Raw genomic sequence first — 21,880 nt, forward strand, 5'->3', positions numbered from 1 at the left:
CATCTTTCTGGTCCACAGCCGTTTTAACAAGAAAAAATATGGTTAACTGATCAGTAATGTCTTTTTGGCTATTTTATGTTGTGTGTGTTTTTTTTTTTTTTAACAACCCAGACTTCTTTATAAACCATAATGCATGCTTCTGAAAATATTCGCTGTGGTATGCTTTATCAAAAAGCACATCACTCTGAATTTCAGAGGTCTTAACTTCAAGCTCCAACAACAGTGTGCCTACTAGATGTGATAGGAATAATAATTCAAGTGATATTAGGAGGAAGGACTTAAACAATTTGTGCAAAGTGTTGGAATTTCTTGAAGGGAAAGAGCAGTGGATACAGATGTGCCTTTGTTAAAGTCATGCAGTTTATTGCGTGTTCAGTAAGGTGCTGAAGATGCTTGCTTTTGAACTTGAAAAATGTAGTTCAGGGTTTTGTTTTTCAATACCTTTAAGTTGCGGTCTATCTCTCCAGTTATTAATCTCAAGGGCTCGAAACCTTCTCTTATAAACTAATCTAATTTAATCTGCATGCACATAAAATGAGAATGTTAATCAAGGAATGAGTCACATTCTGTTAAGAATGCTGAAATCCCCTTCAACTTTATCTTACGAAATAAAAGCACATTCCAAATGACCATACTAATATGAGTTTAATTTTTTTTCGGTTTCAAACTTGTAGTCCTTGTTGAGCATCCGTGGCTCCTTATTTTCTCCAAGGCGAAATAGCAGAACAAGCCTTTTCAGCTTCAGAGGGCGAGCGAAGGATGTGGGATCAGAGAACGACTTTGCTGACGATGAGCATAGCACCTTTGAGGATAACGAGAGCCGCAGAGACTCCTTATTTGTGCCCCGCCGGCACGGAGAGCGACGCAACAGTAACTTAAGTCAGACCAGTCGGTCGTCCCGAATGCTGGCCGTGCTTCCGGCCAACGGGAAGATGCACAGCGCCGTGGATTGCAATGGTGTGGTTTCCTTGGTTGGTGGACCTTCGGTTCCTACCTCGCCTGTTGGACAGCTTCTGCCAGAGGTGATAATAGATAAGCCAGCTACTGATGACAATGTAAGGAAGTTTTAAATAGTTCAGGCATGGCAGGCCCATGATTGCCGTACCAGCCAGTGTTTCTACAGAATGGAACCCCTTGAGAATGATTCCTGGTTGGTCAAGCTGTGAATGCTCCTGCATCTTGTAATACCTTTAAAAGACTAACCAACTAAAACTTAAGGCCTCAACACTCTCTTGCATAACACCTGAATGCATTTACTTATTAAATGTGCTAAGGATAAATTATATACAGTAATAAATGACTGCCTCCAGTTGGAGGATTTGCTATATACCCATGCGGAACTATCTGTAGATAGCAGGCCATCCACTAAAGACCTGGCATAAGAGTAAATGAATGATTCCTATGTTTAAGTGTAAAGGGTGTATAATAAATCTTTCCAACAGATTCTTTGATATAGCTTGCTTTAGTGTAGAAGAGTTCAAGAACACTGTGCCTAAATAGATAGCTTCATTATTATCTTAAAATTTCTAGTACTCATATTTGTCTTACTAAAAGATAATGCTGATATAGGTCTTCTCAAAACTAATCTAAATGAAGAGACACAAAAAATTGTTAATACAGACAGATAAAAGAATTCTCTGTGTACAAAGGTATGTTATGTGTTTGTGAATATATACCCAGATAAGGAATTTCTAAACACGTGCTGCCTCTTATTAGACCTGGAAATATATCAGCATGAATGAGGCATGATTAAGTCAGAACTAGATGACTTATTGCTTTGGTACCCTGGATGAAACTGTTGTCCATGCAGCATGTATTGTTGTTTTTTTTTAACATACAGCTTGTGTTGTCAATGACCATCTGTGTCTTGTGTCCAGAAAATGAGATGGCAGCTACGTGTGTTCTAATTATTCATATTCCTTTAGAAATACAGGGCTACCTTCTCAAAATAAAATGCTCTGATCATATAGGTGACTTTTCAAGTTGCTACTTTTTGCTGTTAGTTCTGAAATAAGCAAATTGTTAAATATGTCACTCACAAGATTTATCAAGGATATCAAAATTATGTTATGTCACCTAAAACTATAAAATCAGAGGGTAAAAAGAAAACCCTCAGCTTTGGTGTATGAACAAATGGCTAACAGTTTGGACAGTCCAGGTTAATGCTACAATAAGTCAGCAATATCTGCCATCACCAATTAAATATGAACGTGCATGATGCATGCATTTCATGAATTTCACTGTGTCACAGTGGTTGTTTGCTTATCATATTGCCCAAGTTAAGCATTGAATACATTAACATTTTCTTTACAGGGAACAACCACTGAAACTGAAATGAGAAAGAGAAGGTCAAGTTCTTTTCATGTTTCCATGGACTTTCTAGAAGATCCATCTCAAAGGCAAAGAGCAATGAGCATAGCCAGCATTTTAACAAATACAGTAGAAGGTTTGTAACAAATTCCATTTCCATTTCAGTTGTTTTCACTGAATTTATATTGTCTTATTTGAAACACATGTCAGTAAGTTGGAAGTAGTATATTCCAAAGAAAACATCATAGGTTTTATTTAAGAGTTATTGGTTATATATTTCTATATTCTGGAAACTTTTTAAAAAGTTACTTAAACTCCATGGTTTTTGCAACTGTAAAGAATGTATCCTATGTGTTTTGTTGTGCAGCCTCTCAGTAATGACTGACTCTTTGCCATCCCATGCACTGCACCACACCAGGCTTCCCTATCCTTCACCATTTTGCGGAACTTGCTCAAACTCATGTCCATTGACTTGGTGATGCCATCCAACCATCTTGTGCTCTGCCTTTTCCTCCTGCCTTCTGTGCCCTTTTCCTCCTGCCTTCTATCTTTCCCAGCATCAGGGTCTTTTCCAATCAGTCCGTTCTTTGCATCAGGTGGCCAAAGTATTGGAGTTTCAGCTTCAGCATCAGTCTCTCCAATGAATATTCAGGATTGATTTTCTTTAGAATTGACTGGTTTGATCTCCTTGCAGTCCAAGGGACTCTTCAAGAGTCTTCTCCAACACCACAGTTGAAGAGTTTAAAAGCATCAATTCTTTGATGCTCAGCCTTCTTTATGGTCCAACTCTCACATCCATACATGACTACTGGAAAGACCATAGCTTTGACTATATGGACCTTTGTCAGCCCAGTAATACCTCTGCTTTTTAATATGCTGTCTAGGTTAGTTATAGCTTTTCTTCCAAGGAACAAGCATTTTAATTTCATGGCTGCAGTGATTTTGGAGCCCAAGAAAATAGTCTGTCACTGTTTCTGTTGTTTCCCCATGTTTGCCATGAAGTGATGGGACCAGATAGCATGATCTTCATTTTTTGAATTTTGAAGTTTTAGGCCAACTTTTTCACTCTCCTCTTTCACCTTCATTAAGAGGCTCTTTAGTTCCTCTTTGCTTTCTGCTGTTAAGGTGGTATTATCTGCATATCTGAGGTTATTGATATTTCTTCCAACAATCTTGATTCCAGCTTGTACTTCATCCAGCTCAGAATTTTGCATGATGTGTTCTGCATATAAATTAAGTAAGCAGGGTGACAGTATACAACCTTGACATACTCCTTTCCCAATTTTGAACCAGTCCATTGTTCCATGTCCAGTTCTAACTGTTGTTTCTTGACCTGCATACAGATTTCTCAGGAGGCAGGTCAGGTGGTCTGGTATTTCCATCTTTTAAAGAATTTTCCACAGCTTGTTGTGATCCATACATCAAAAGCTTTAGCATAGTAAATGAAATGGAAGTAGATGTTTTTCTGGAATTCTCTTGCTTTTTCTATGATCCAATGGATGTTTGCAATTTGATCTCTGATTCCTCTGCCTTTTCTAAATCCAGCTTGAATATCTAGAAGTTCTCGGTTCAAGTTCTCAGTTCTCTTGACAGAGAATTCTCCTGACAGAGAATTTTCAGCATTACTTTGCTAGCGTGTGAAATGAGTTCAGTTGTGTGATAGTTTGAACATTCTTTGGCATTGCCCTTCTTTGGGACTGGAATGAAAACTGACCTATTCCAGTCCGGTAGCTACTACTGTTTTCCAAATTTGCTGGCATATTGAGTGCAGCATTTTAACAGCATCATCTTTTAGGATTTGAAATAACTCAGCTGGAATTCCATCACCTCTACTAGCTTTATTAGTAGTCATGCTTCCTAAGGCCCACTTGACTTCACACTCCAAGATGTCTGACACTAGGTGAGTGATCACACCATCATGGTTATCTGTGTCATTAAGATCTTTTTTGTATAGTTCTTCTGTGTATTCTTGCCACCTCTCCTTAATACCTTCTGCTTCTGTTAGGTCCATACCATTTCAGTCCTTTATTGAGCCCATCTTTGCATTAAATGTTCCCTTAGTATCTAATTTTCTTGAAGAGATCTCTAGTCTTTCCCATTGTTTGTTTTCCTCTATTTCTTTGCATTGTTCACTGAGGAAGGCTTTCTTATCTCTTTTTGCTATTCTTTGAAACTCTGCATTTGATAGGTATAGCTTTCCTTTTCTCCTTTGCCTTTATCTTCTCTTATTTTCTCAGCTATTTGTAAAGCCTCCTCAGACCGCCATTTTGCCTTTTTGCATTTCTTTTTCATGGGGATGGTTTTTGGCAGATGCCTTTTATGTAGCATTATGAACCTCTGTCCATAGTTCTTCAGACCCTCTGTCTATCGGATCTAATCCCTTGAATCTATTTGTCACTTCCACTGTATTTTATTCAGGGATTTTATTCAGGTCATACCTGAATGGTCTAGTGGTTTTCTCTACTTTCTTCAATGCAAGTCTGATTTGGCAATAAGAAGTTCATGATCTGAGCCACAGTCAGCTCCTGGTCTTGTTTTTTGCAGACAGTATAGAGCTCTCTATCTTCAGCTGCAAAGAATGTAATCAGTCTAATTTTGTTGTTGACCATCTGGTGATGTCCATGTGTGGAGTCATCTCTTGTGTTGTTGAAAGAGGGTGTTTGCTATGACCGGTGTGTTCTCTTGGGAAAAAAAAACAACAACTCTGTTAGCCTTTGTCCTGCTTCATTTTGTACTCCAAGGCCAAATTTGCCTGTTACTCCAGGTATTGCTTGACTTCCTAATTTTGCTCTCCCATTTCCTATGATGAAAAGGACATCTTTTTTTGTTGTTAGTTCTAGAAGGTCTTGTAACTCTTCATAGAACCATTCAACTTTAGCTTCTTTGGCATCAGTGGTTGGGGCATAGACCTAGATTACTGTGATAGAGAATGATTTGCCTTGGAAGCTACTGAGATCATTCTGTCTCAGACCAAACTACAGGGAGAGAACACAGTCCCACCCATCAACAGAAAATTGGATTAAAGATTCCTGAGCATGGCCTTGCCCACAGAACAAGAGCAAAACAGAACAAGACCCAGTTTCCCCACAGCCAGTCCCTCCCATCAGGAAGCTTCCACAAGCCTCTTATTTTCATCCAGCAGAGGGCAGACAATGAAAACCACAATCACAGAAAACTAACCAAAGTGATCACATGGACCACAGCCTTGTCTAACTCAGTGAAACTATGACCCAAACCGTGTAGGGCCACCCAGGATGGACAGGTCATGGTGGAGAATTTGGACAAACGTGGTGCACTGGAGAAGAGAATGGCAAACCACTTCATTCTTCTTGCCTTGAGAACCCCATGAACAACATGAAAAGGCAAAAAGAGGTGACACTGATAGATGAACTCCCCAGGTTGGTAGGCATCCAATATACTACTGGAGAAGAGCAAATAAATAGCTCCAGAAGAAATGAAGAGATTGAACCAAAGCAGAAACGGCACCCAGTTGTGGATGTGTCTGGTGATGAGAGTCTAATGCTGTAAAGAACAATATTTCATAGGAACCTGGAATGTTAGGTCCAAGGATCAGGGTAAACTGGAAGTGGTCAAACAGGAGATGGCAAGAATGAACATCGACATTTTAGGAATCAGTGAACTAAAATGGACCAGAATGGGTGAAACTAATTCAGATGACTATTATATCTACTACTGTGGGCAAGAATCCCTTAGAAGAAGTGGAGTAGCCCTTATAGTCAATAGAAGGGTCTGAAATGCAGTACTTGCGTGCAATCTCAAAAATGACAGAATCCTGTGTGTGGCAACTCCTTAAAAATGCACAATAAAGTGCAGTAAGTAATGCACAATAAAGTAAATTTCTGTAAAGGGTTTCTAATCCTATTAGTCATAGTGACCATATTTTCTGTTCCATTAGTTTAGGACTTCTGATACCATCCTAAACACACTCAAGACTGTAGGGGAAGAATGGGTCATTCTCACAAAATAAAAACAAACAGCTGATTCTTGGCTCTCTTATAGCCTCAGGATGACAGCATAGCCAGACATTAACATAGGATTACACACAGTATCTCTATTAAAAAGACAATCCATGTAACTTAGAGCCAAATATGGAACCACAATATCAATGCATGAGAGAAGAAAATCATTCTTTGATACCCCTGTTCTATGTTTATGTCTGAAGAAATTTTTGGGTGGAATCTAAAGAGTAAATTCTATTTTTTAAATCACATTTTTTTTTAATAATGAAATACAAAAATAGGTTGACTGTAGCAAATGGGAATGTTTGGTTAGTGAAATCGATTGGATCTGAGAGGAATATATATGTTTAAAAATATCTTTCGGTGGTTGTTTTTATTTTTTTTTTAATCTAGAACTTGAAGAATCCAGGCAGAAATGCCCACCCTGTTGGTATAAATTTTCCAACATATTCTTAATCTGGGACTGTTCGCCATATTGGTTAAAAGTGAAGCATATTGTCAACCTGGTTGTGATGGACCCTTTTGTTGACCTGGCCATCACCATCTGTATTGTCTTAAATACTCTTTTCATGGCCATGGAGCACTATCCCATGACAGACCATTTCAATAATGTGCTTACAGTAGGAAACTTGGTAAGCATATTGGAAGGTAAATGTGTTCAGTCTTCAAATTTTCTGTTTGAGAAACTGTTTGCATTTAATGTCTTATAGCAGTTAGCAGTCTTACCACCACCCTTTCTACTTCCTTGCTTTCAAAAGATGGGAATTATATCTAGCTGGCTATACCCTACTCTTTGCCAAAAATAGCCCTTAACAGCCCTTAAGATCCAAGCTGAAACTGAGAAAGACCGCAATAAAAACAGGCCTACATGACTACTTGAAAAAAATCAATACTGGTATTTATAAGTAAAACAAGACACAGAAGCAATTCATAGTTTAAGGACACACTTTTTGAAATGATGTTATCACAGTTTCCCTTCATATAGAAGGCTAAAATAAAATTACAGATCTTTTTATCTTGCTTAGTCACTCATCATCACTATAAGCCACAATTTATTTAACAACTCACAAGTGGCTCCAGCTTTTCTACTTCCAAGATCTAGGTAGGGCCTGTATTGTTTAATCCATCTAGTCTAGATCAAAGCCATAAAATAATAAAAAACATCCAGTACATTTTGTGCATTATATGATTAACAAGGCCATTTTTTTTTTAACAAGGGCATTTTTGGTGAAGGTTTCTACCTAATTCTTTCTCTTCTGAGCTTAAAAAAAAAAAATTGTTAAAGTGTTTGTTGTCTCAACTTAGGAATATTAGCTTTCATTTGCTGAAATAAAGGTCTCTAAAATAATGTATTCATTTTTCATAATATTTGTTTTCAGGTTTAAAGTTTTTGATGTAAGAAAGAAAAATATGTAAAGCATCCTGAATTATAGTATTCCTATTTTTAAAGTTCTAGTATTTACCGTTGAAGTAATTTTTTCATGTGCATAATAAATAATGATAATGCACATATTATAATATAGGTGCTCATGTGAAATAACTGTCTGAGTAGAGGGAAGTGGGAATAAGCTTATAGATAAAACTGTTTATGGGAAAAATCTTGTCAGTACCTGTGCTATATGAAGTCTGGAGGAAAATGGAGTTGATGTAATGGAAAGAACACTGATTAAAAATAGATTTGCTCTCAAATCCTAGTTTTTCTAACTTTCTACTTGATGTTGGCAAGCCACTGCACCCATCTGAAGACATGTTTCCTTATTGGTAAAGTAAGAATTATAATACTCACATTATGTGTTTAACAGTGTTTTGTTTGAGGATAAAATTAAATAACATATATGAGAGCTTTTTAACAACTATAAATTACTGTGCAAATGTAAGCAAGTAATAGAATAATTACTAGTGTAAACATTTTGTTCTAGGAGCAAATATTATGTCATGCTACTTTATCATTATCTGATGGAATTAGAGTAACTTTGTTTTGATCTTAGGTTTTCACTGGGATCTTTACAGCAGAAATGTTTCTGAAAATTATTGCCATGGATCCTTACTATTATTTCCAAGAAGGCTGGAATATCTTTGATGGTTTTATTGTAACGCTTAGCCTGGTAGAACTTGGCCTGGCCAACGTGGAAGGATTATCAGTTCTCCGTTCATTCCGTTTGGTAAAAAACAAAACAGTACAAAGACAAAAACCTTTCCAACAATCAGGGTTCTTGCATCATAGATTTTACCACACACCATTAACATTTTAAGTTTTTTGTGTAACATTTGCATTGTTAAAAACTGTCCCTAAGTGGAAAAAATATTCTCACATATTTAGGAAGAAGCTTTATTGCAAAAATCCTGGTCATGTAAAGTTGAATATGTTACTCAATTACCATTCCAACTAATTATTGTTTCTAGAGATGACAGCAGTTAATATTTTGGCATCTAAGGAAATATTTTAATGAAAATGTATTTTAATAGTACTTTGAAAATATAAACACCCTTTTGTACTGGTGAATAACAATCAGATAGGGATGTGCATGTAGAAACCATTTCTAATTGTATCTCTGGAAAATATTCTCCTTCCCAAAATCAGAGAAGAGGAATCAGAAGAATTATTTACTTAGTCCACTGATTCACATATATGTGCTTGCAAATATAGAAAGGATTATGAAGTCATGGGAAATATTCCAAGTTCTTAAATGCAGGTGCAGCTAGCTATGTCGGTGCTCCAGAGGAGCATTATGAATAATAAACACTTCACTTATAGCAGGTCTCTGTGTGCTGTTATTTTGCCTGCTATTGACAAATGAGTATCTTTGAGCAGAAATCATTGAGATCAAATATTAATATTAGTGTCAGTCCAGGTATGCCTTACAACCACCTTTACAAAACAACTTAGGGAGAGTATGTCCCCAAGTAATAATTAAAAATTCACTCTCAGGGAAAATTATCTATATAAAACATGGAAGGATCACATTCTTCCTGGGTGGGAGGGAGGGGTCCAAAAATTAGCCATGAGACTGGCCATGGTCAAGGATAGGACAGATGTTGTAAGAGAGCTTTGTTGTTGTTGTTGTTTGTTTTTAGATAAGAAGCTCCTTTTGGGAAGACCTTTGCTTCTTGTTTGGTGAAGTGAAACATTTGCTCACAACTCTCTGTTCCTGATAGATTAGAAATATGTCTTAGAGTAAAGCCAAGCACTGACACAAAGACATCCAGACAGCCTGCTCTTCACATCTTTTGCTTAGGAGAGTGGTGCTATGACAGAGCAATGGCACAGGTCATTCTAACTGGTTAAGGTCCAAAGGTAGATGGATTTAAAAGTCTGGAAAGCAAAGTGCAAGAATGCAAGGTGGCTTTTACCTATTTCCCCAATCAAGATTGTAATTTTTGCAATCAGCAGTGGCCCCGGACATCCACTAACTCTCTTAAAAAATGTCTTTTGTTATATACTTCAATATCTTTCTTATTCAGTTATAATTGATATAACACTATGTTTCAGGTTTACAACATATGATGCAATATTTGTATATAGTGCAAAATGATCACTACAATAAATTCAATTAACATCCATTACCATTATAACATCTGTAAAGCAAATGTTGTTAGAGATTCAATTTTAATCATTTCTTGGTAAACCTCACATGTAATGCTTTCAAAGATTGATCATAATAACATATGTATTTTTTTATTTTCCAGCTCCGAGTTTTCAAGTTGGCAAAATCTTGGCCAACATTAAACATGCTAATAAAGATCATCGGCAATTCAGTGGGGGCTCTGGGAAATTTGACCTTGGTGTTAGCCATCATCGTCTTCATTTTTGCCGTGGTTGGCATGCAGCTCTTTGGTAAAAGTTACAAAGATTGTGTCTGCAAGATCAACAGTGAGTGTAAGCTCCCGCGCTGGCACATGAATGACTTCTTCCACTCCTTCCTGATTGTGTTCCGGGTGCTGTGTGGAGAGTGGATAGAGACCATGTGGGACTGCATGGAGGTCGCTGGTCAAGCCATGTGCCTCACTGTCTTCATGATGGTCATGGTCATTGGAAACCTGGTGGTATGTACCCATTTAAGATATGAGTTTCAGAAATGGATTAAGAGCACAGTGAAATGATGCCCATTTTGTCTAAAACAAAAATTATGATTATCAATTTCAAAAGTCTCTTACCTTGGATATACTTATAATCTTACTTTGACAAACACAACCAGTGACCCTACAATGTTTGTTCTCAACTGTTTTGCCAGTCATTTCATCACACTTATTATGTGAACTCCTATGGAGTATAATATTAAAGACAGGTTTAGAAGGCTATGTTGGAAACATTTTAAAAATTCAGATCCAAGGAAGGGAAAAGTCTGAAAAAAAAATAAATTTAGAGAAAAGCCAAACTTACTTGCTAGTATAGGACTAAAAAGTGGTACTTTCCTTTGTTCCTAGCTATTTCAACTTTTCTTTGCCCGTTCATTATAGATACTATTTAGTCACTCTATATTATAAGGCAGATGCATGAACCAACCTGGGTTAGTCAATCCTTACATCAAAACAGAGGTTGGCTAAGGATTCCTAACCCACATGGAGTAACTAATCCGTCCTCTCTTTTAGGTTTGGTATACCTTACTGTTACCATATAAAAATATATAGTATACTCCAAAGGATATGTACATTATTTTCACTTTCATGCATTGGAGAAGGAAATGGCAGCCCACTCCAGTGTTCTTGCCTGAAGGATCCCAGGGACGGGGGAGCCTGGTGGGCTGCCATCTATGGGGTCGCACAGAGTCGGACACGACTGAAGCGACTTAGCAGCAGCAGCAGCACGCCAATCTCATGGAAACATTAGTGATTGTTTATAAATACTTGTCCTAATTAGTCAGCAGTGGGGTATGAGAAAAATAGTAGATCAAGAAAATATATGTTGATGCCTATGTTAAGCCCATAATTCTCATTCTGGATCATAATGATTTTCTTTCAATTAATATCCAATTTAATATATCTTCATCAAAAAAGAAACTATCATATGCAATTAAATGCATAGTTTTAAAAACTAAGGAATTTTAAGTTTAGTCTTATATAGAGCCCATATAAGTTTATTTCTTATAATCACATAATTATAAGTTTAGTAAAACCTTAGGTCTGCTCATTCAGAGTCTTCATTTTATAAGTAGAGGAACTCAAGACCAATGGAAATCATGTCTTTGCCCATGGATGAATTGTGGCACAGCTGTTAAGCCAGATCACAAATTTAGATCTCTGAACTTCTAGTCACTAGTTTCCTCAACATTTCAAGGAATAAGTGATCTCAATCTGCTCTTGTTCACATTGGGGTGAAATTATAATGATATTTGTGTTATTTTTAAGGTCCTGAACCTCTTTTTGGCCTTGCTTCTGAGCTCATTTAGTGCAGACAACCTTGCGGCCACTGATGATGATAATGAAATGAACAATCTCCAAATTGCTGTGGATAGGATGCACAAGGGAATAGCTTATGTGAAGAGAAAAATATATGAATTTATTCAACAGTCCTTTGTTAGAAAACAAAAGATTTTGGATGAAATTAAACCACTTGATGATCTAAACAACAGGAAAGACAATTGTATGTCCAATCATACAGCAGAGATTGGGAAAGATCTTGACTATCTTAAAGACGTAAATGGAACTACAAGTGGAATAGGAACCGGCAGCAGTGTTGAAAAGTACATTATTGATGAAAGTGACTACATGTCCTTCATAAACAATCCCAGTCTTACTGTGACTGTACCAATTGCTGTGGGAGAATCTGACTTTGAAAATTTAAACACAGAGGACTTCAGTAGTGAATCAGATCTGGAAGAAAGCAAAGAGGTAAGATTTTATAGATGTGGTTGGACATAAATGTATATGTATATACATGCATTATATTGCCTTTATTTATGATTATATATTCTCCATGTAGGATATTTTTGCCATAATATAAAATATTTCATTGAAGAACCAAAGATTTAAGCTCAGTGAGATGATTAATAAGTTAAAGAATAATATATGTGTATGTTTTCTCATCCTAGTAGTATAAGTTTTCTCATCCTAAGTAACGGGTATTTATTAGATGATGAATGAATGAACGATCCAGGGAATGAACAAGCTTCATTGGATTTAATCTTTGTAATAACCTCAGAAAGATTTGTTGTTATTCTAACCTTTCAGAGAAGAAAATTAGCTTAGGAAATTTAAGCCCATATTACTAATGAGGAGGTATAGCTGAGAATTGAACTTACAGTCTCTATGAGCTCTGTATATCTTACACTGCATTGCGCTAATTCACATACATGGAAGAGAACTTAACAACAAGAAGTAGTCTATGTCATTCCATTAAGGTGACTCAAATGGTAAAGAATCGGCCGGCAACGCAGGAGATGCAGGTTTGACACCTTGGTTAGGAAAATCCCCTGGAGAAAGGAATGGCTACCCACTCCAGTATTCTTTCCTGGAGAATTCTGTGGTCAGAGGAGCCTGGTGGGCCACAGTCCTTGGGGTTGCAAAGAGTTGGACATGACAGCAATTAACACTTTCTTCTGAACTACATGTTAATCTTCCAGGCTGCCATAGCAATGCTCCACACACTGGGTGGCTGAAACAATCAAAATGTATTTTCTCACATTTCTGGAGAGTGGAAAGTGCAAGGTCAAGGTGCTAGGAGGGTCAAGGTCTGGGGAGAGCTCTCTCTCTGCATTGCAGATAGCTGCCTTCTCACTGTGTCCTCGCATGGTCTTTCCTCAGCATGTGGGTGTGAGCTCTGGTCTCTCTTTTTATAAGAGCACCATCCCCATTGGATTAGCGGTTGGATCAAGACCTCACTTAACCTTTATCACTACTTCATAAGCCCTGTCTCCAAATAGAGTCACACTGGGAGTTATTGCTTCAAAATAATAATTTTGAGGGAACACAATTCAGTCCATAGCAACTGACTTAGAAATATTAATCTGAAATTTGAATGGATTTAAAAGATAATTCCAAAGAAACATAAAACAAAACACCTTCACTTCCCATTTATTGTGTGGAAGTCTCAAAAATGGCAAGATGGCTTAGGTTACATAGTCCAAATTTTTACAAATTTATTTAAACATTTTATCTTTAAAACAGGTTCACAGAAAAATTGAGAGGAAGACAGCAAAATTTCCACATACTCCAATTTCTTTTATTTGTTGAATCTATAGTGATGTGTCATTATCACCCAAAGTCCATAGGTTACACTTGGATTCATTCTTGGTATTATCCATTTTATAGTCAGTTCAGTTGCTCAGTCATGTCCAATTCTTTGCAACCCCATGGACTGCAGCAGGCCAGGTTTCCCTGTCCATCACCAACTCGCAGAGATTGCTGAAACTCATGCCCATGGAGTCGGTGATGCCATTCAGCCATCTTATCCTCAGTCATCCCCTTCTTCTCCTGCCCTTGATCTTTCCCAGTATCAGGATCTTTTCAAATGAGTCAGTTCTTCACATCCAGTGGCCAAAGTACTAGGGTTTCAGCTTCAGCATCAGTCCTTCCAATGAATATTCAGGACTTATTTCATTTAGGATTGACTGGTTGGATCTCCTTGCAGTCCAATGGACTCTCAAGAGTCTTTCCCCACACCACAGTTCAAAAGCATCAATTCTTCAATGCCCAGCCTTCTCTATAGTCCAACTCTCACATCCATATGTGACTACTGGAAAAACCATAGCTTTGACTAGACAGACCTTTGTTGGCAATGTAATGTCTCTGCTTTTTAATATGCTGTCTAGGTTGGTCATAGTTTTTCTTCCAAGGAGCAAGTGTCTTTTAATTTCATGGCTGCAGTCACCATCTGCATTGATTTTGGAACTCAAGAAAATAAAGTCTATCACTGTTTCTATTGTTTCGCCATCTATTTCCCATAAAGTGATGGGACCAGATGCCATGATCTTTGTTTTTTGAATGTTGAGTTTTAAGCCAGCTTTTTCACTCTCCTCTTCTGCACAACTGTCTGAAGGCATTTATTGACTGTTACTGAATCACACAGAGCAGTTTAAATGGGTCTAAAAATCCTCTGAACTCTATTCATCCATCCCTCTATACTAACCTCTGGCACTGATCTGTAACTGTTTCTGCCTTTTTCAGACTATCATATACTTGGAGTCATATAATATGTAACCTTTTCAGACTGGCTTCCTTTACTTAGTAATCTGCATTTAAGACTCTTCCATGTCTTTTCATGGCTTGATAGTTCACTTCTTTTAGTGCTAAGTACTATTTTGTTGTCTGGATGTTTGTTTATCCATTCACTTACTGAAGGACATCTTGGTTATTCCAAGTTTTGGCCATTATGAATAAAGCTACTATAAACAGAGTCGTATGCAGGCTTTTGTGTGAACATAAGATTTCAACTCATTTGGTTAAATACCAAGAATGGCAATTGCTGATGGTATGCAAAGTGTAAGTTTTATTTTGTAAGAATTTACAACCTGGCTTCAAAGTGGCTGTATGATTATTCATAGCCACTAGCAATGAAGGAGAGCTCCTGTTGCCCCACAGCATTTGGTCTTGTCAGTGTTCAGGATTTTGGCCATTCTAGTAGATGTGTTGTTGTTCAGTCACTCAGCTGCATCCAACTCTTTGTGACCCCATGGACTGCAGCACACCAGGCTTCCCTGTCTTTCACCATCTCCCAGAGTCTACTCAAACTCATGTCCATTGAGTCAGTGATGCTCAATATATGTGTAGTGGTACCACATTGGTTTTCTTTATTTTTCATTGAAGGACAATTACAATTGTCCACAACTAATATTGTGCTGATTTCTGCTATATAACAACATGAATCAGCCATAGGTATACATATGTCCCCTCCCATTAAACCTCGCTTCACAACCCATCCCACTCCTCTAGGTTGTCAGAGCCTTGGCTTGAACTCCCCGAGTCGTATAGCAAATTCCCACTCGCTGTCTATTTTACATATGGTTGTGTATCTATTTCCATGCTGCTTTCCCCATTCATCTCACCCTCTCCTTCCCCCCATCCCCGTGTCCACAGGTCTGTTCTCTATGTCTGCATCTCCATTGCTACCCTGCAATAGGTTCATCAGGACCATATTTCTAGATACCATATAAATATACAGTAGCTGTTTTTTCTCTTTCTACTTACTTCACTCTGTAGGCTGTAGGTTCATCCACCTCATTAGAACTGAATCAAATGCATTCCTTTTTATGACTGAGTATTATTCCATTGTATATATGTACCACAGTTTCCATTGTATATATGTGCCATTACTTTGCCAACAAAGGTCCGTCTAGTCAAGGCTATGGTTTTTCCAGTAGTCATGTATAGATGTGAAAGTTAGACTACAAAGAAAGCTGAGGCAGAAGAATTAATGCTTTTGAACTGTGGTGTTGGAGAAGACTCTCGAGAGTTCCTTGAACAGCAAGGAGATTCAACCAGTCCATCTTAAAGGTAATCAGTCTTGCATATTCATTGGAAGGACTGATGCTGAAGCTGAAACTCCAATACTTCGGCTACCTGATGTGGAGAACTGACTCATTTGAAAAGATCCTGATGCTGGGAAAGACTGAAGGTGGGAGGATAAGGGGATGACAGAGGATGAGATGGTTGGATGGCATCACTGACTCAATGGACATGAATTTGAGTAAACTCTGGGAGTTGGTGATAGACTAGGATGCCTGGAGTGCTGCAGTTCATGGGCTCGCAAAGAGTTGGACTTGACTGAGCAACTGAACTGAACTACTGACCACAGCTTCTTTATCCATTCATCTGTTGATGGACAACTTGGTTGCTTCCATGTCCTAGCTACTGTGAATAGTCCTGCATTGAACATTGTTTTTTAATTTACATTTTGTGAAGACATATGATGTGGAGGATCTTTCCATATGCTGCTTTGTCATCTGTTTGTCTTCTTTGATGAGGTATCTGTTGAGAACTTTGACCTGTTTGATTTTTTTTTTAATCAAGTTGTTTTCTTATTGTTGAGTTTTGAGAATTCTTTGTGCATTGTGAGTAACAGTCCTTTCCCAGCTTCATTTTTGCAAAGATTTTCTCCTAATCTATGGCTTCTCTTCTCACTCTCTTGATAATGCCTTTCACAGAGCAGATATTTTTAGTTTTAATGAAGCCTAGTTTATCAATTCTGTTTTTCATGGATTGTGCCCTGACAGATTTCTGAAATCGAGGCAAAATTGCTGAGACTGTGCAAAAGGCAAATAAAATCATATCTCCCCAATTAGAAAGTAATTCCTTAGGCAATGGATTGTATTTTATATAATTTTAATCCTCTGAAGCACCTAGTACAATGTTGCATACATAATAAGGGCTCAATATCTTTTTGAGTTTAGGTTGATTTGTATGGATCCTAAAGTAAGAGTATGTTGGTCTTAACTCTATTATGGGCAATCACTGATTGTATATTATCCAGTTTCCTAGTTATAATATGAGTATATATGTCCTGTAGTGCTTATAGGAATCTTATGAGAATCTAAAAGCTGTTCAGAAGTTAAAAGGACTCAAAAATAAAAGGTAGTGATGGTGTAATTACTACCCTAAATCTGCTTAAATAAATACTTTTAAAATCAATTGAGTTATTAAACTTATGTCTCTTTGGAATAAAAACAACATATTAGTAGCATAGTTGGGGAAAGTACCCTTATTTTAGCAATGAGTGTGTGCCAGAATGAAGTAAAACTGTCGTTTGAGTCTTTGTAATTCAGATCATGTTAATAACATGTCATTTGTTGTCTGCTCACCATAGACAAAACACTGTTTTTAGGGCTTTACACATAGCATTATCTCATTCAGTCTTCACACCATGAGATAGATACTATTATTCTAATCTTACAAATAAGAAAATTGAACACAAAGAGTTTAAGTAACTTGCCAAGGTCATACAGGTAGTAAAGATTGATCCTGGCCTAGAATCCAGGAAGTGAGCTGCAGTTTATGTTTTGAACCATTACCTTAACAATGTCTGAAAGTATACTATCTCTGGTATCTCTTTGAATTGAATAATACTGTTTACTGACAAACTAATAAGTGTTCACTATAGAGTTGGTATTGAATACCAAGCCCTTGTCACCTGGCACAGGTTAATGATATAGCCAGGAGAATCTGAATCTCCATCAGTCCTGGAGGGTCCTATTCCTCCTTTGCTGGCCTATAATTTAGACTGATTTGCTTCTGCATACCACACTAATCTGTAGAGATCTGCCAATTACAGAGCTCTTATTCTCTCAAATTATGGGCACTCAAAGTTGTGCTTTAGGAATATACCTTTCTGCATTTAATCCCACCTACAGGAATCCTCCAGATAATTAGGAAGCACTTCTGTGGTTGCATTGTTAGTTTATGAAGTCTTTGAGAATAGGAAAAACACCAACCATGTATTATTCACCTTAAGTCTTCAGCGTATACAAAATGTTTACTAAATAAACGAGTAAATGAGTAGTGAACAGTTCATTGATCCTAATGAACAAGTAGATCCCACTTGTCCTCCCAGTGATAAATATTTACTTACTGTTTTGCTGATATTTCCTCATCTAATACTTTTATCTTTATTATGCATGATATAAGTTGAAGAACACATGATCATTTCAATCTGTTACATACTGCTGAATATCAGCAAGTTAAATTTGTGCTACCATATAAAGGTCTACAGGGAATGCCTTATGTGGACAATAATCAGTTTTAAAATGTGTCTAAGAACAAGGATTAAGCTCATTTCATTTAACATAATATGCCCCACATTTATCCTAGTCTCTAGAATACAGTAAGTATCCAGTAAATGCATGTTAAATAAAGAAATAAGAATAGGAAGTCTTTGGTTAATCTTGAATCAAATGGATATATACCAAGACTTCTGCAAATATCCAAATTTATGAACACCATGATAACATAATTTTCCCCAATAGAAAAATAGCAGACAATATATCTGGAGATATTAAGAATCTACTGGAAGATAGGTATATATGCCTCCAGCTTTTTTGTGTAGACCATCTCTTTACCTCATGGTCTCTACAGCAGGGATTGCCTCCATCTTATTAGTTTGACATACATTAAAGCAGAATTCAGAGTATGTGCTGTATGTTCAGTCATTGAGTCATGCCCAACTCCTTACGAGCGCATGGAAGGTAGCCATCTGGGCTCTTCTTGTCCATGAAATTTTTCAGGCAAGAATACTGGAGTGGGTTGCCATTTTCCTCCTCCTGGGCATCTTCCCACCCAGGGATTAAACCTGTCTCTTGCTTTTCCTGCTTTGGCAGGCAGATTCTTTACCACTAGTGCTACCTAGGAAGCCCAATTCAAAGAATATTAGATTGATGTTTCTTCACCTTCACCGGTACATAAGGCAAATGTTTGACTAACAGAAGATTTCACAATTAATAAGAAAATTTTATATGTATTGAATATGAGTAATCAACTGAAGACTGTCATTACAACATAAATCTTGAAGAAATCATCTGAGTTTAGGGATGATAAGGAAACTAAAGAGTTAGTATTTGATTTTTCCATAACTTCCCTATGGAAATTCTAAATCTCAGTACAGAATCTGTTCCTTTGACACTGTTGCTTTGATGAAAGTGTTTAATAGAAGTCACTTTAATTTTTAATATGGTTAGTGTACACTAGAAATATTTACTAATGCACAGTGTACACAAATATTAATATTGATATTTTTGATGTTGAGCATCTCAACTATATGATTTAAGATAAATATCTTAAATATATATGTTAATATGAATACATATAATAACAGTAAAATTCTCACCTTTAAAATAGTATATGCCAGCTTTTAAAATATTTTTTCAAAAATAAAAAACATGTATTATACACATATTCTGTATCCTTTTGACCCTTAAATTCCAGATTTATTTTTAAAATATTTTCTCACATTATAAGTTGAAATTCTATTACACCCTATAAATAAGCTCCCTGTAACAAACTAAGTCTAAAATAACAGTATAAACATGCTAAGATCAAGTCAGAGAACAATAACCAAAAGAATTGCGACCACTTACTCTAAGAAATATTGTGGAGAGTACTGTTTGCTTTGCTTTGTTTTGTTTCATCCTCAAGGTCAAAATCATTTGCTATAGTAGAAAATATTTTTTAAAAAGCAAGAAATGTTGCATAAATCCACTGAGGAGGAAAAATGCTCTTCCCATCAGGATAGTAGTTATTAAGTGGTTATTGAATGCCCTTGTATACAAGGCAAAGTGGATGCTTCAGATGCGATGTAGTTCTTTCATTCTCTCTGTTCATTTATTGTCATCCTGCCAAGCATATATGGACAATAAGTCAGTATACAATTGAGCCATTAAGAGTTACATGTGAAAATATATTTTTAAATGAACTAGCCCAATTGGAAATGAGCAAATTAAAGGTCAATTAATGGCTTAATAAACATAAAACTCAATACTTAAAATAGTCTATTAATCCCAAAGGCCATGAGAACCAATTGCTTTATTATGTGAATGATGAATTTCAAAATAAAAGTGAACTTCAATGTAAGAACAAAAAAGGAAAAATTAATTGTTTTATTGTTTTTAATTCAATACAAGTACTTATTTGAAAATTTTAATTTTGTTGTTATCCAACTTATTTTGTAGTTTATCTGAATTCGTATCTCATGTTTATCTGAATTAATATCTCAGGTCTAAAAATTTTTTCCTTCCCTTATGAGTAATAGTGTTTTTACTCCAACTAAATAAAGGATTCAGAACCACATTATCTTTGATTTCAACAATGATAAATATAAAAATACACTGAAAAAGTATAGTGGTTGTGAGAGTTTTAATACTATTCTTTTGGTCTGTAATGAATCAAAGAAAAATAAGGATGTCGATCATTTGAATAATATAAATAGTAAAATGTTATAAATGTTATCTAGAAAAACTATATGTACAGAGAATTCTTATTTTCAATAGCCCATGGTGTATTTATATAAATTAATAATGTACTAGGTTTCAAAGTAAGCCTCAATAAATTCAAACAAGCAAACGTTGTGGGGTTATTATCACAATAAATTCAAGATAGAAGATGTCATTTAGGGTTATTGTCTAATCACAATGCAGTTAAAACTAGAAATTAATAATAAAATAACAGAAAAAATATAACCATTTGAGAATTTAAGAGTTTCCTCCCAAGCAAATATTAGGTTAAGTAGAAAATAAAATATATTAATAACTGTTTAGAAACTAAGAACTTTTTCTCTCAAAAATCTATGAAATTGGACCAAACACCCTCTGAATATCTGTTAACACAGATGACCAAGAAAGAATGAAAGAACATGACATAGAACTTAATTTGAGAAATTAGAAATAGAACAACACAACAAAGGGAACATAAATAAAGAGAAATTAATGTAGCAGATAATATTAGTGTAGTAGGTGGTTCTTAGGAAAAAAATCAATAAAACATACAAACTTTAGTATTACCAGCAGGATCATAAGATGATGCCAATGACTCAACAAGCTTGGGTTCAGTTTATAATGCTGTTATTTAATCTATTTTTGTTTAATACATTTATTATTTATTTTTTAATTTCAAATTTACCTACTAATGTTCTTTATTTGGTTCATCAGTCTAAACCCTTGCTGCCTCCTCTGTGTTGTCTAGGCATGCTTCTCAGCTCAGTCTTTCTCTATCAGTTTTGTTTGTCTTTCTTTTCTTTTTCACACTAATTCTATTTATTTCCATTATGTACAAACTTAAAGAAAAAACACTAAAATTTTTCTTGGGGTAGCATAGTTTATCTAGAGTAGATGAGCTGGCTTGAGTCCACTGCCTGTGGTTTGTTTTTTCTAACATTCACATGTCACTTTATCTGATGTCAGTATGATTTAAAGTTGGGGCAAGTTTCCCTCACTAGTGTGAGAATCAGGGTCTATCCCAGGGGTCAGCCAGGGTGTGGCTTACCAGGCTTCTTTTGCAAAATGTTGTTTGGGGGACATATTTAAACCATATATGAATACTAAATTTAAAAATCTAATTTGTAATCATGTCCCATTCCTGAAATGCTCCTTTTGGATCCCAAATATTAAACTGCTTCATTTTGAAAAATGATACATACTTACATTAAAATATCTCTGTGGGCCTCTTGTTCAAGCCTGGGCTCACTGTTTCAAGTTCTACATCATTGCTTATCATGAGCTACATCTGTAATTCATCATCTGTGATTCTAGTTGAGGTTTTTTCAGAAGACAAAGATTATAAAAAACTTTATAAAGCACTCTGAATTTAGCATCGTTCCAGAAATTTATATCCCATATACTACAATGGTGTGGTTAGTCATCCAAAGCCAGACATTCTGTCTAGAGTGCAAAGTCAAGTGGACCTTAAGAAGCACTGTTGTTAATAAAACTAGTGGATGCGATGAAATTTCAGCAGAGCTATTCAGATCCCTAAAGGATGATATCATCAAGGTTTTGCGTTCATTATGTCAGCAAATCTGGAAGACCCAGCAGTGGCCACAGGACTGGAAAAAGTCAATCCTCATCACTCATCACCCATGCTAGTAAGGACATACTTAAAATCTTGCGTGCTAGATGTCAGCATTATGGGAACCAAGAACTTCCAGATGTCCAAGCTGGGTTTTAAAAAGGAAG

At 36.3% G+C, this 21,880-nt stretch overlaps 1 protein-coding gene across 6 annotated transcripts in view; it reads left to right on the forward strand.

Annotated features, from left to right (window-relative positions):
• SCN1A (sodium voltage-gated channel alpha subunit 1) overlaps nt 1-21,880 on the forward strand; it is an 88,911-nt gene that overhangs the window by 32,388 nt on the left and 34,643 nt on the right. For 2 of the 6 annotated variants that reach the window (XM_061135683.1, XM_061135685.1), the window contains exons 11-16: nt 675-1,022; nt 2,314-2,446; nt 6,684-6,922; nt 8,279-8,452; nt 9,978-10,334; nt 11,637-12,119. In XM_061135683.1, the coding sequence (XP_060991666.1) occupies nt 675-1,022; nt 2,314-2,446; nt 6,684-6,922; nt 8,279-8,452; nt 9,978-10,334; nt 11,637-12,119 (1,734 nt within the window). Of the gene's footprint in view, nt 1-674; nt 1,056-2,313; nt 2,447-6,683; nt 6,923-8,278; nt 8,453-9,977; nt 10,335-11,636; nt 12,120-21,880 lie in introns of all 6 variants that reach the window. The other 4 variants (XM_061135686.1, XM_061135687.1, XM_061135682.1 and 1 more) reach the window with 3 other exon arrangements.

The sequence above is a fragment of the Dama dama genome, chromosome 33 (genome assembly GCF_033118175.1).
Source record: "Dama dama isolate Ldn47 chromosome 33, ASM3311817v1, whole genome shotgun sequence".
Taxonomy (NCBI): Eukaryota; Metazoa; Chordata; class Mammalia; order Artiodactyla; family Cervidae; genus Dama; species Dama dama.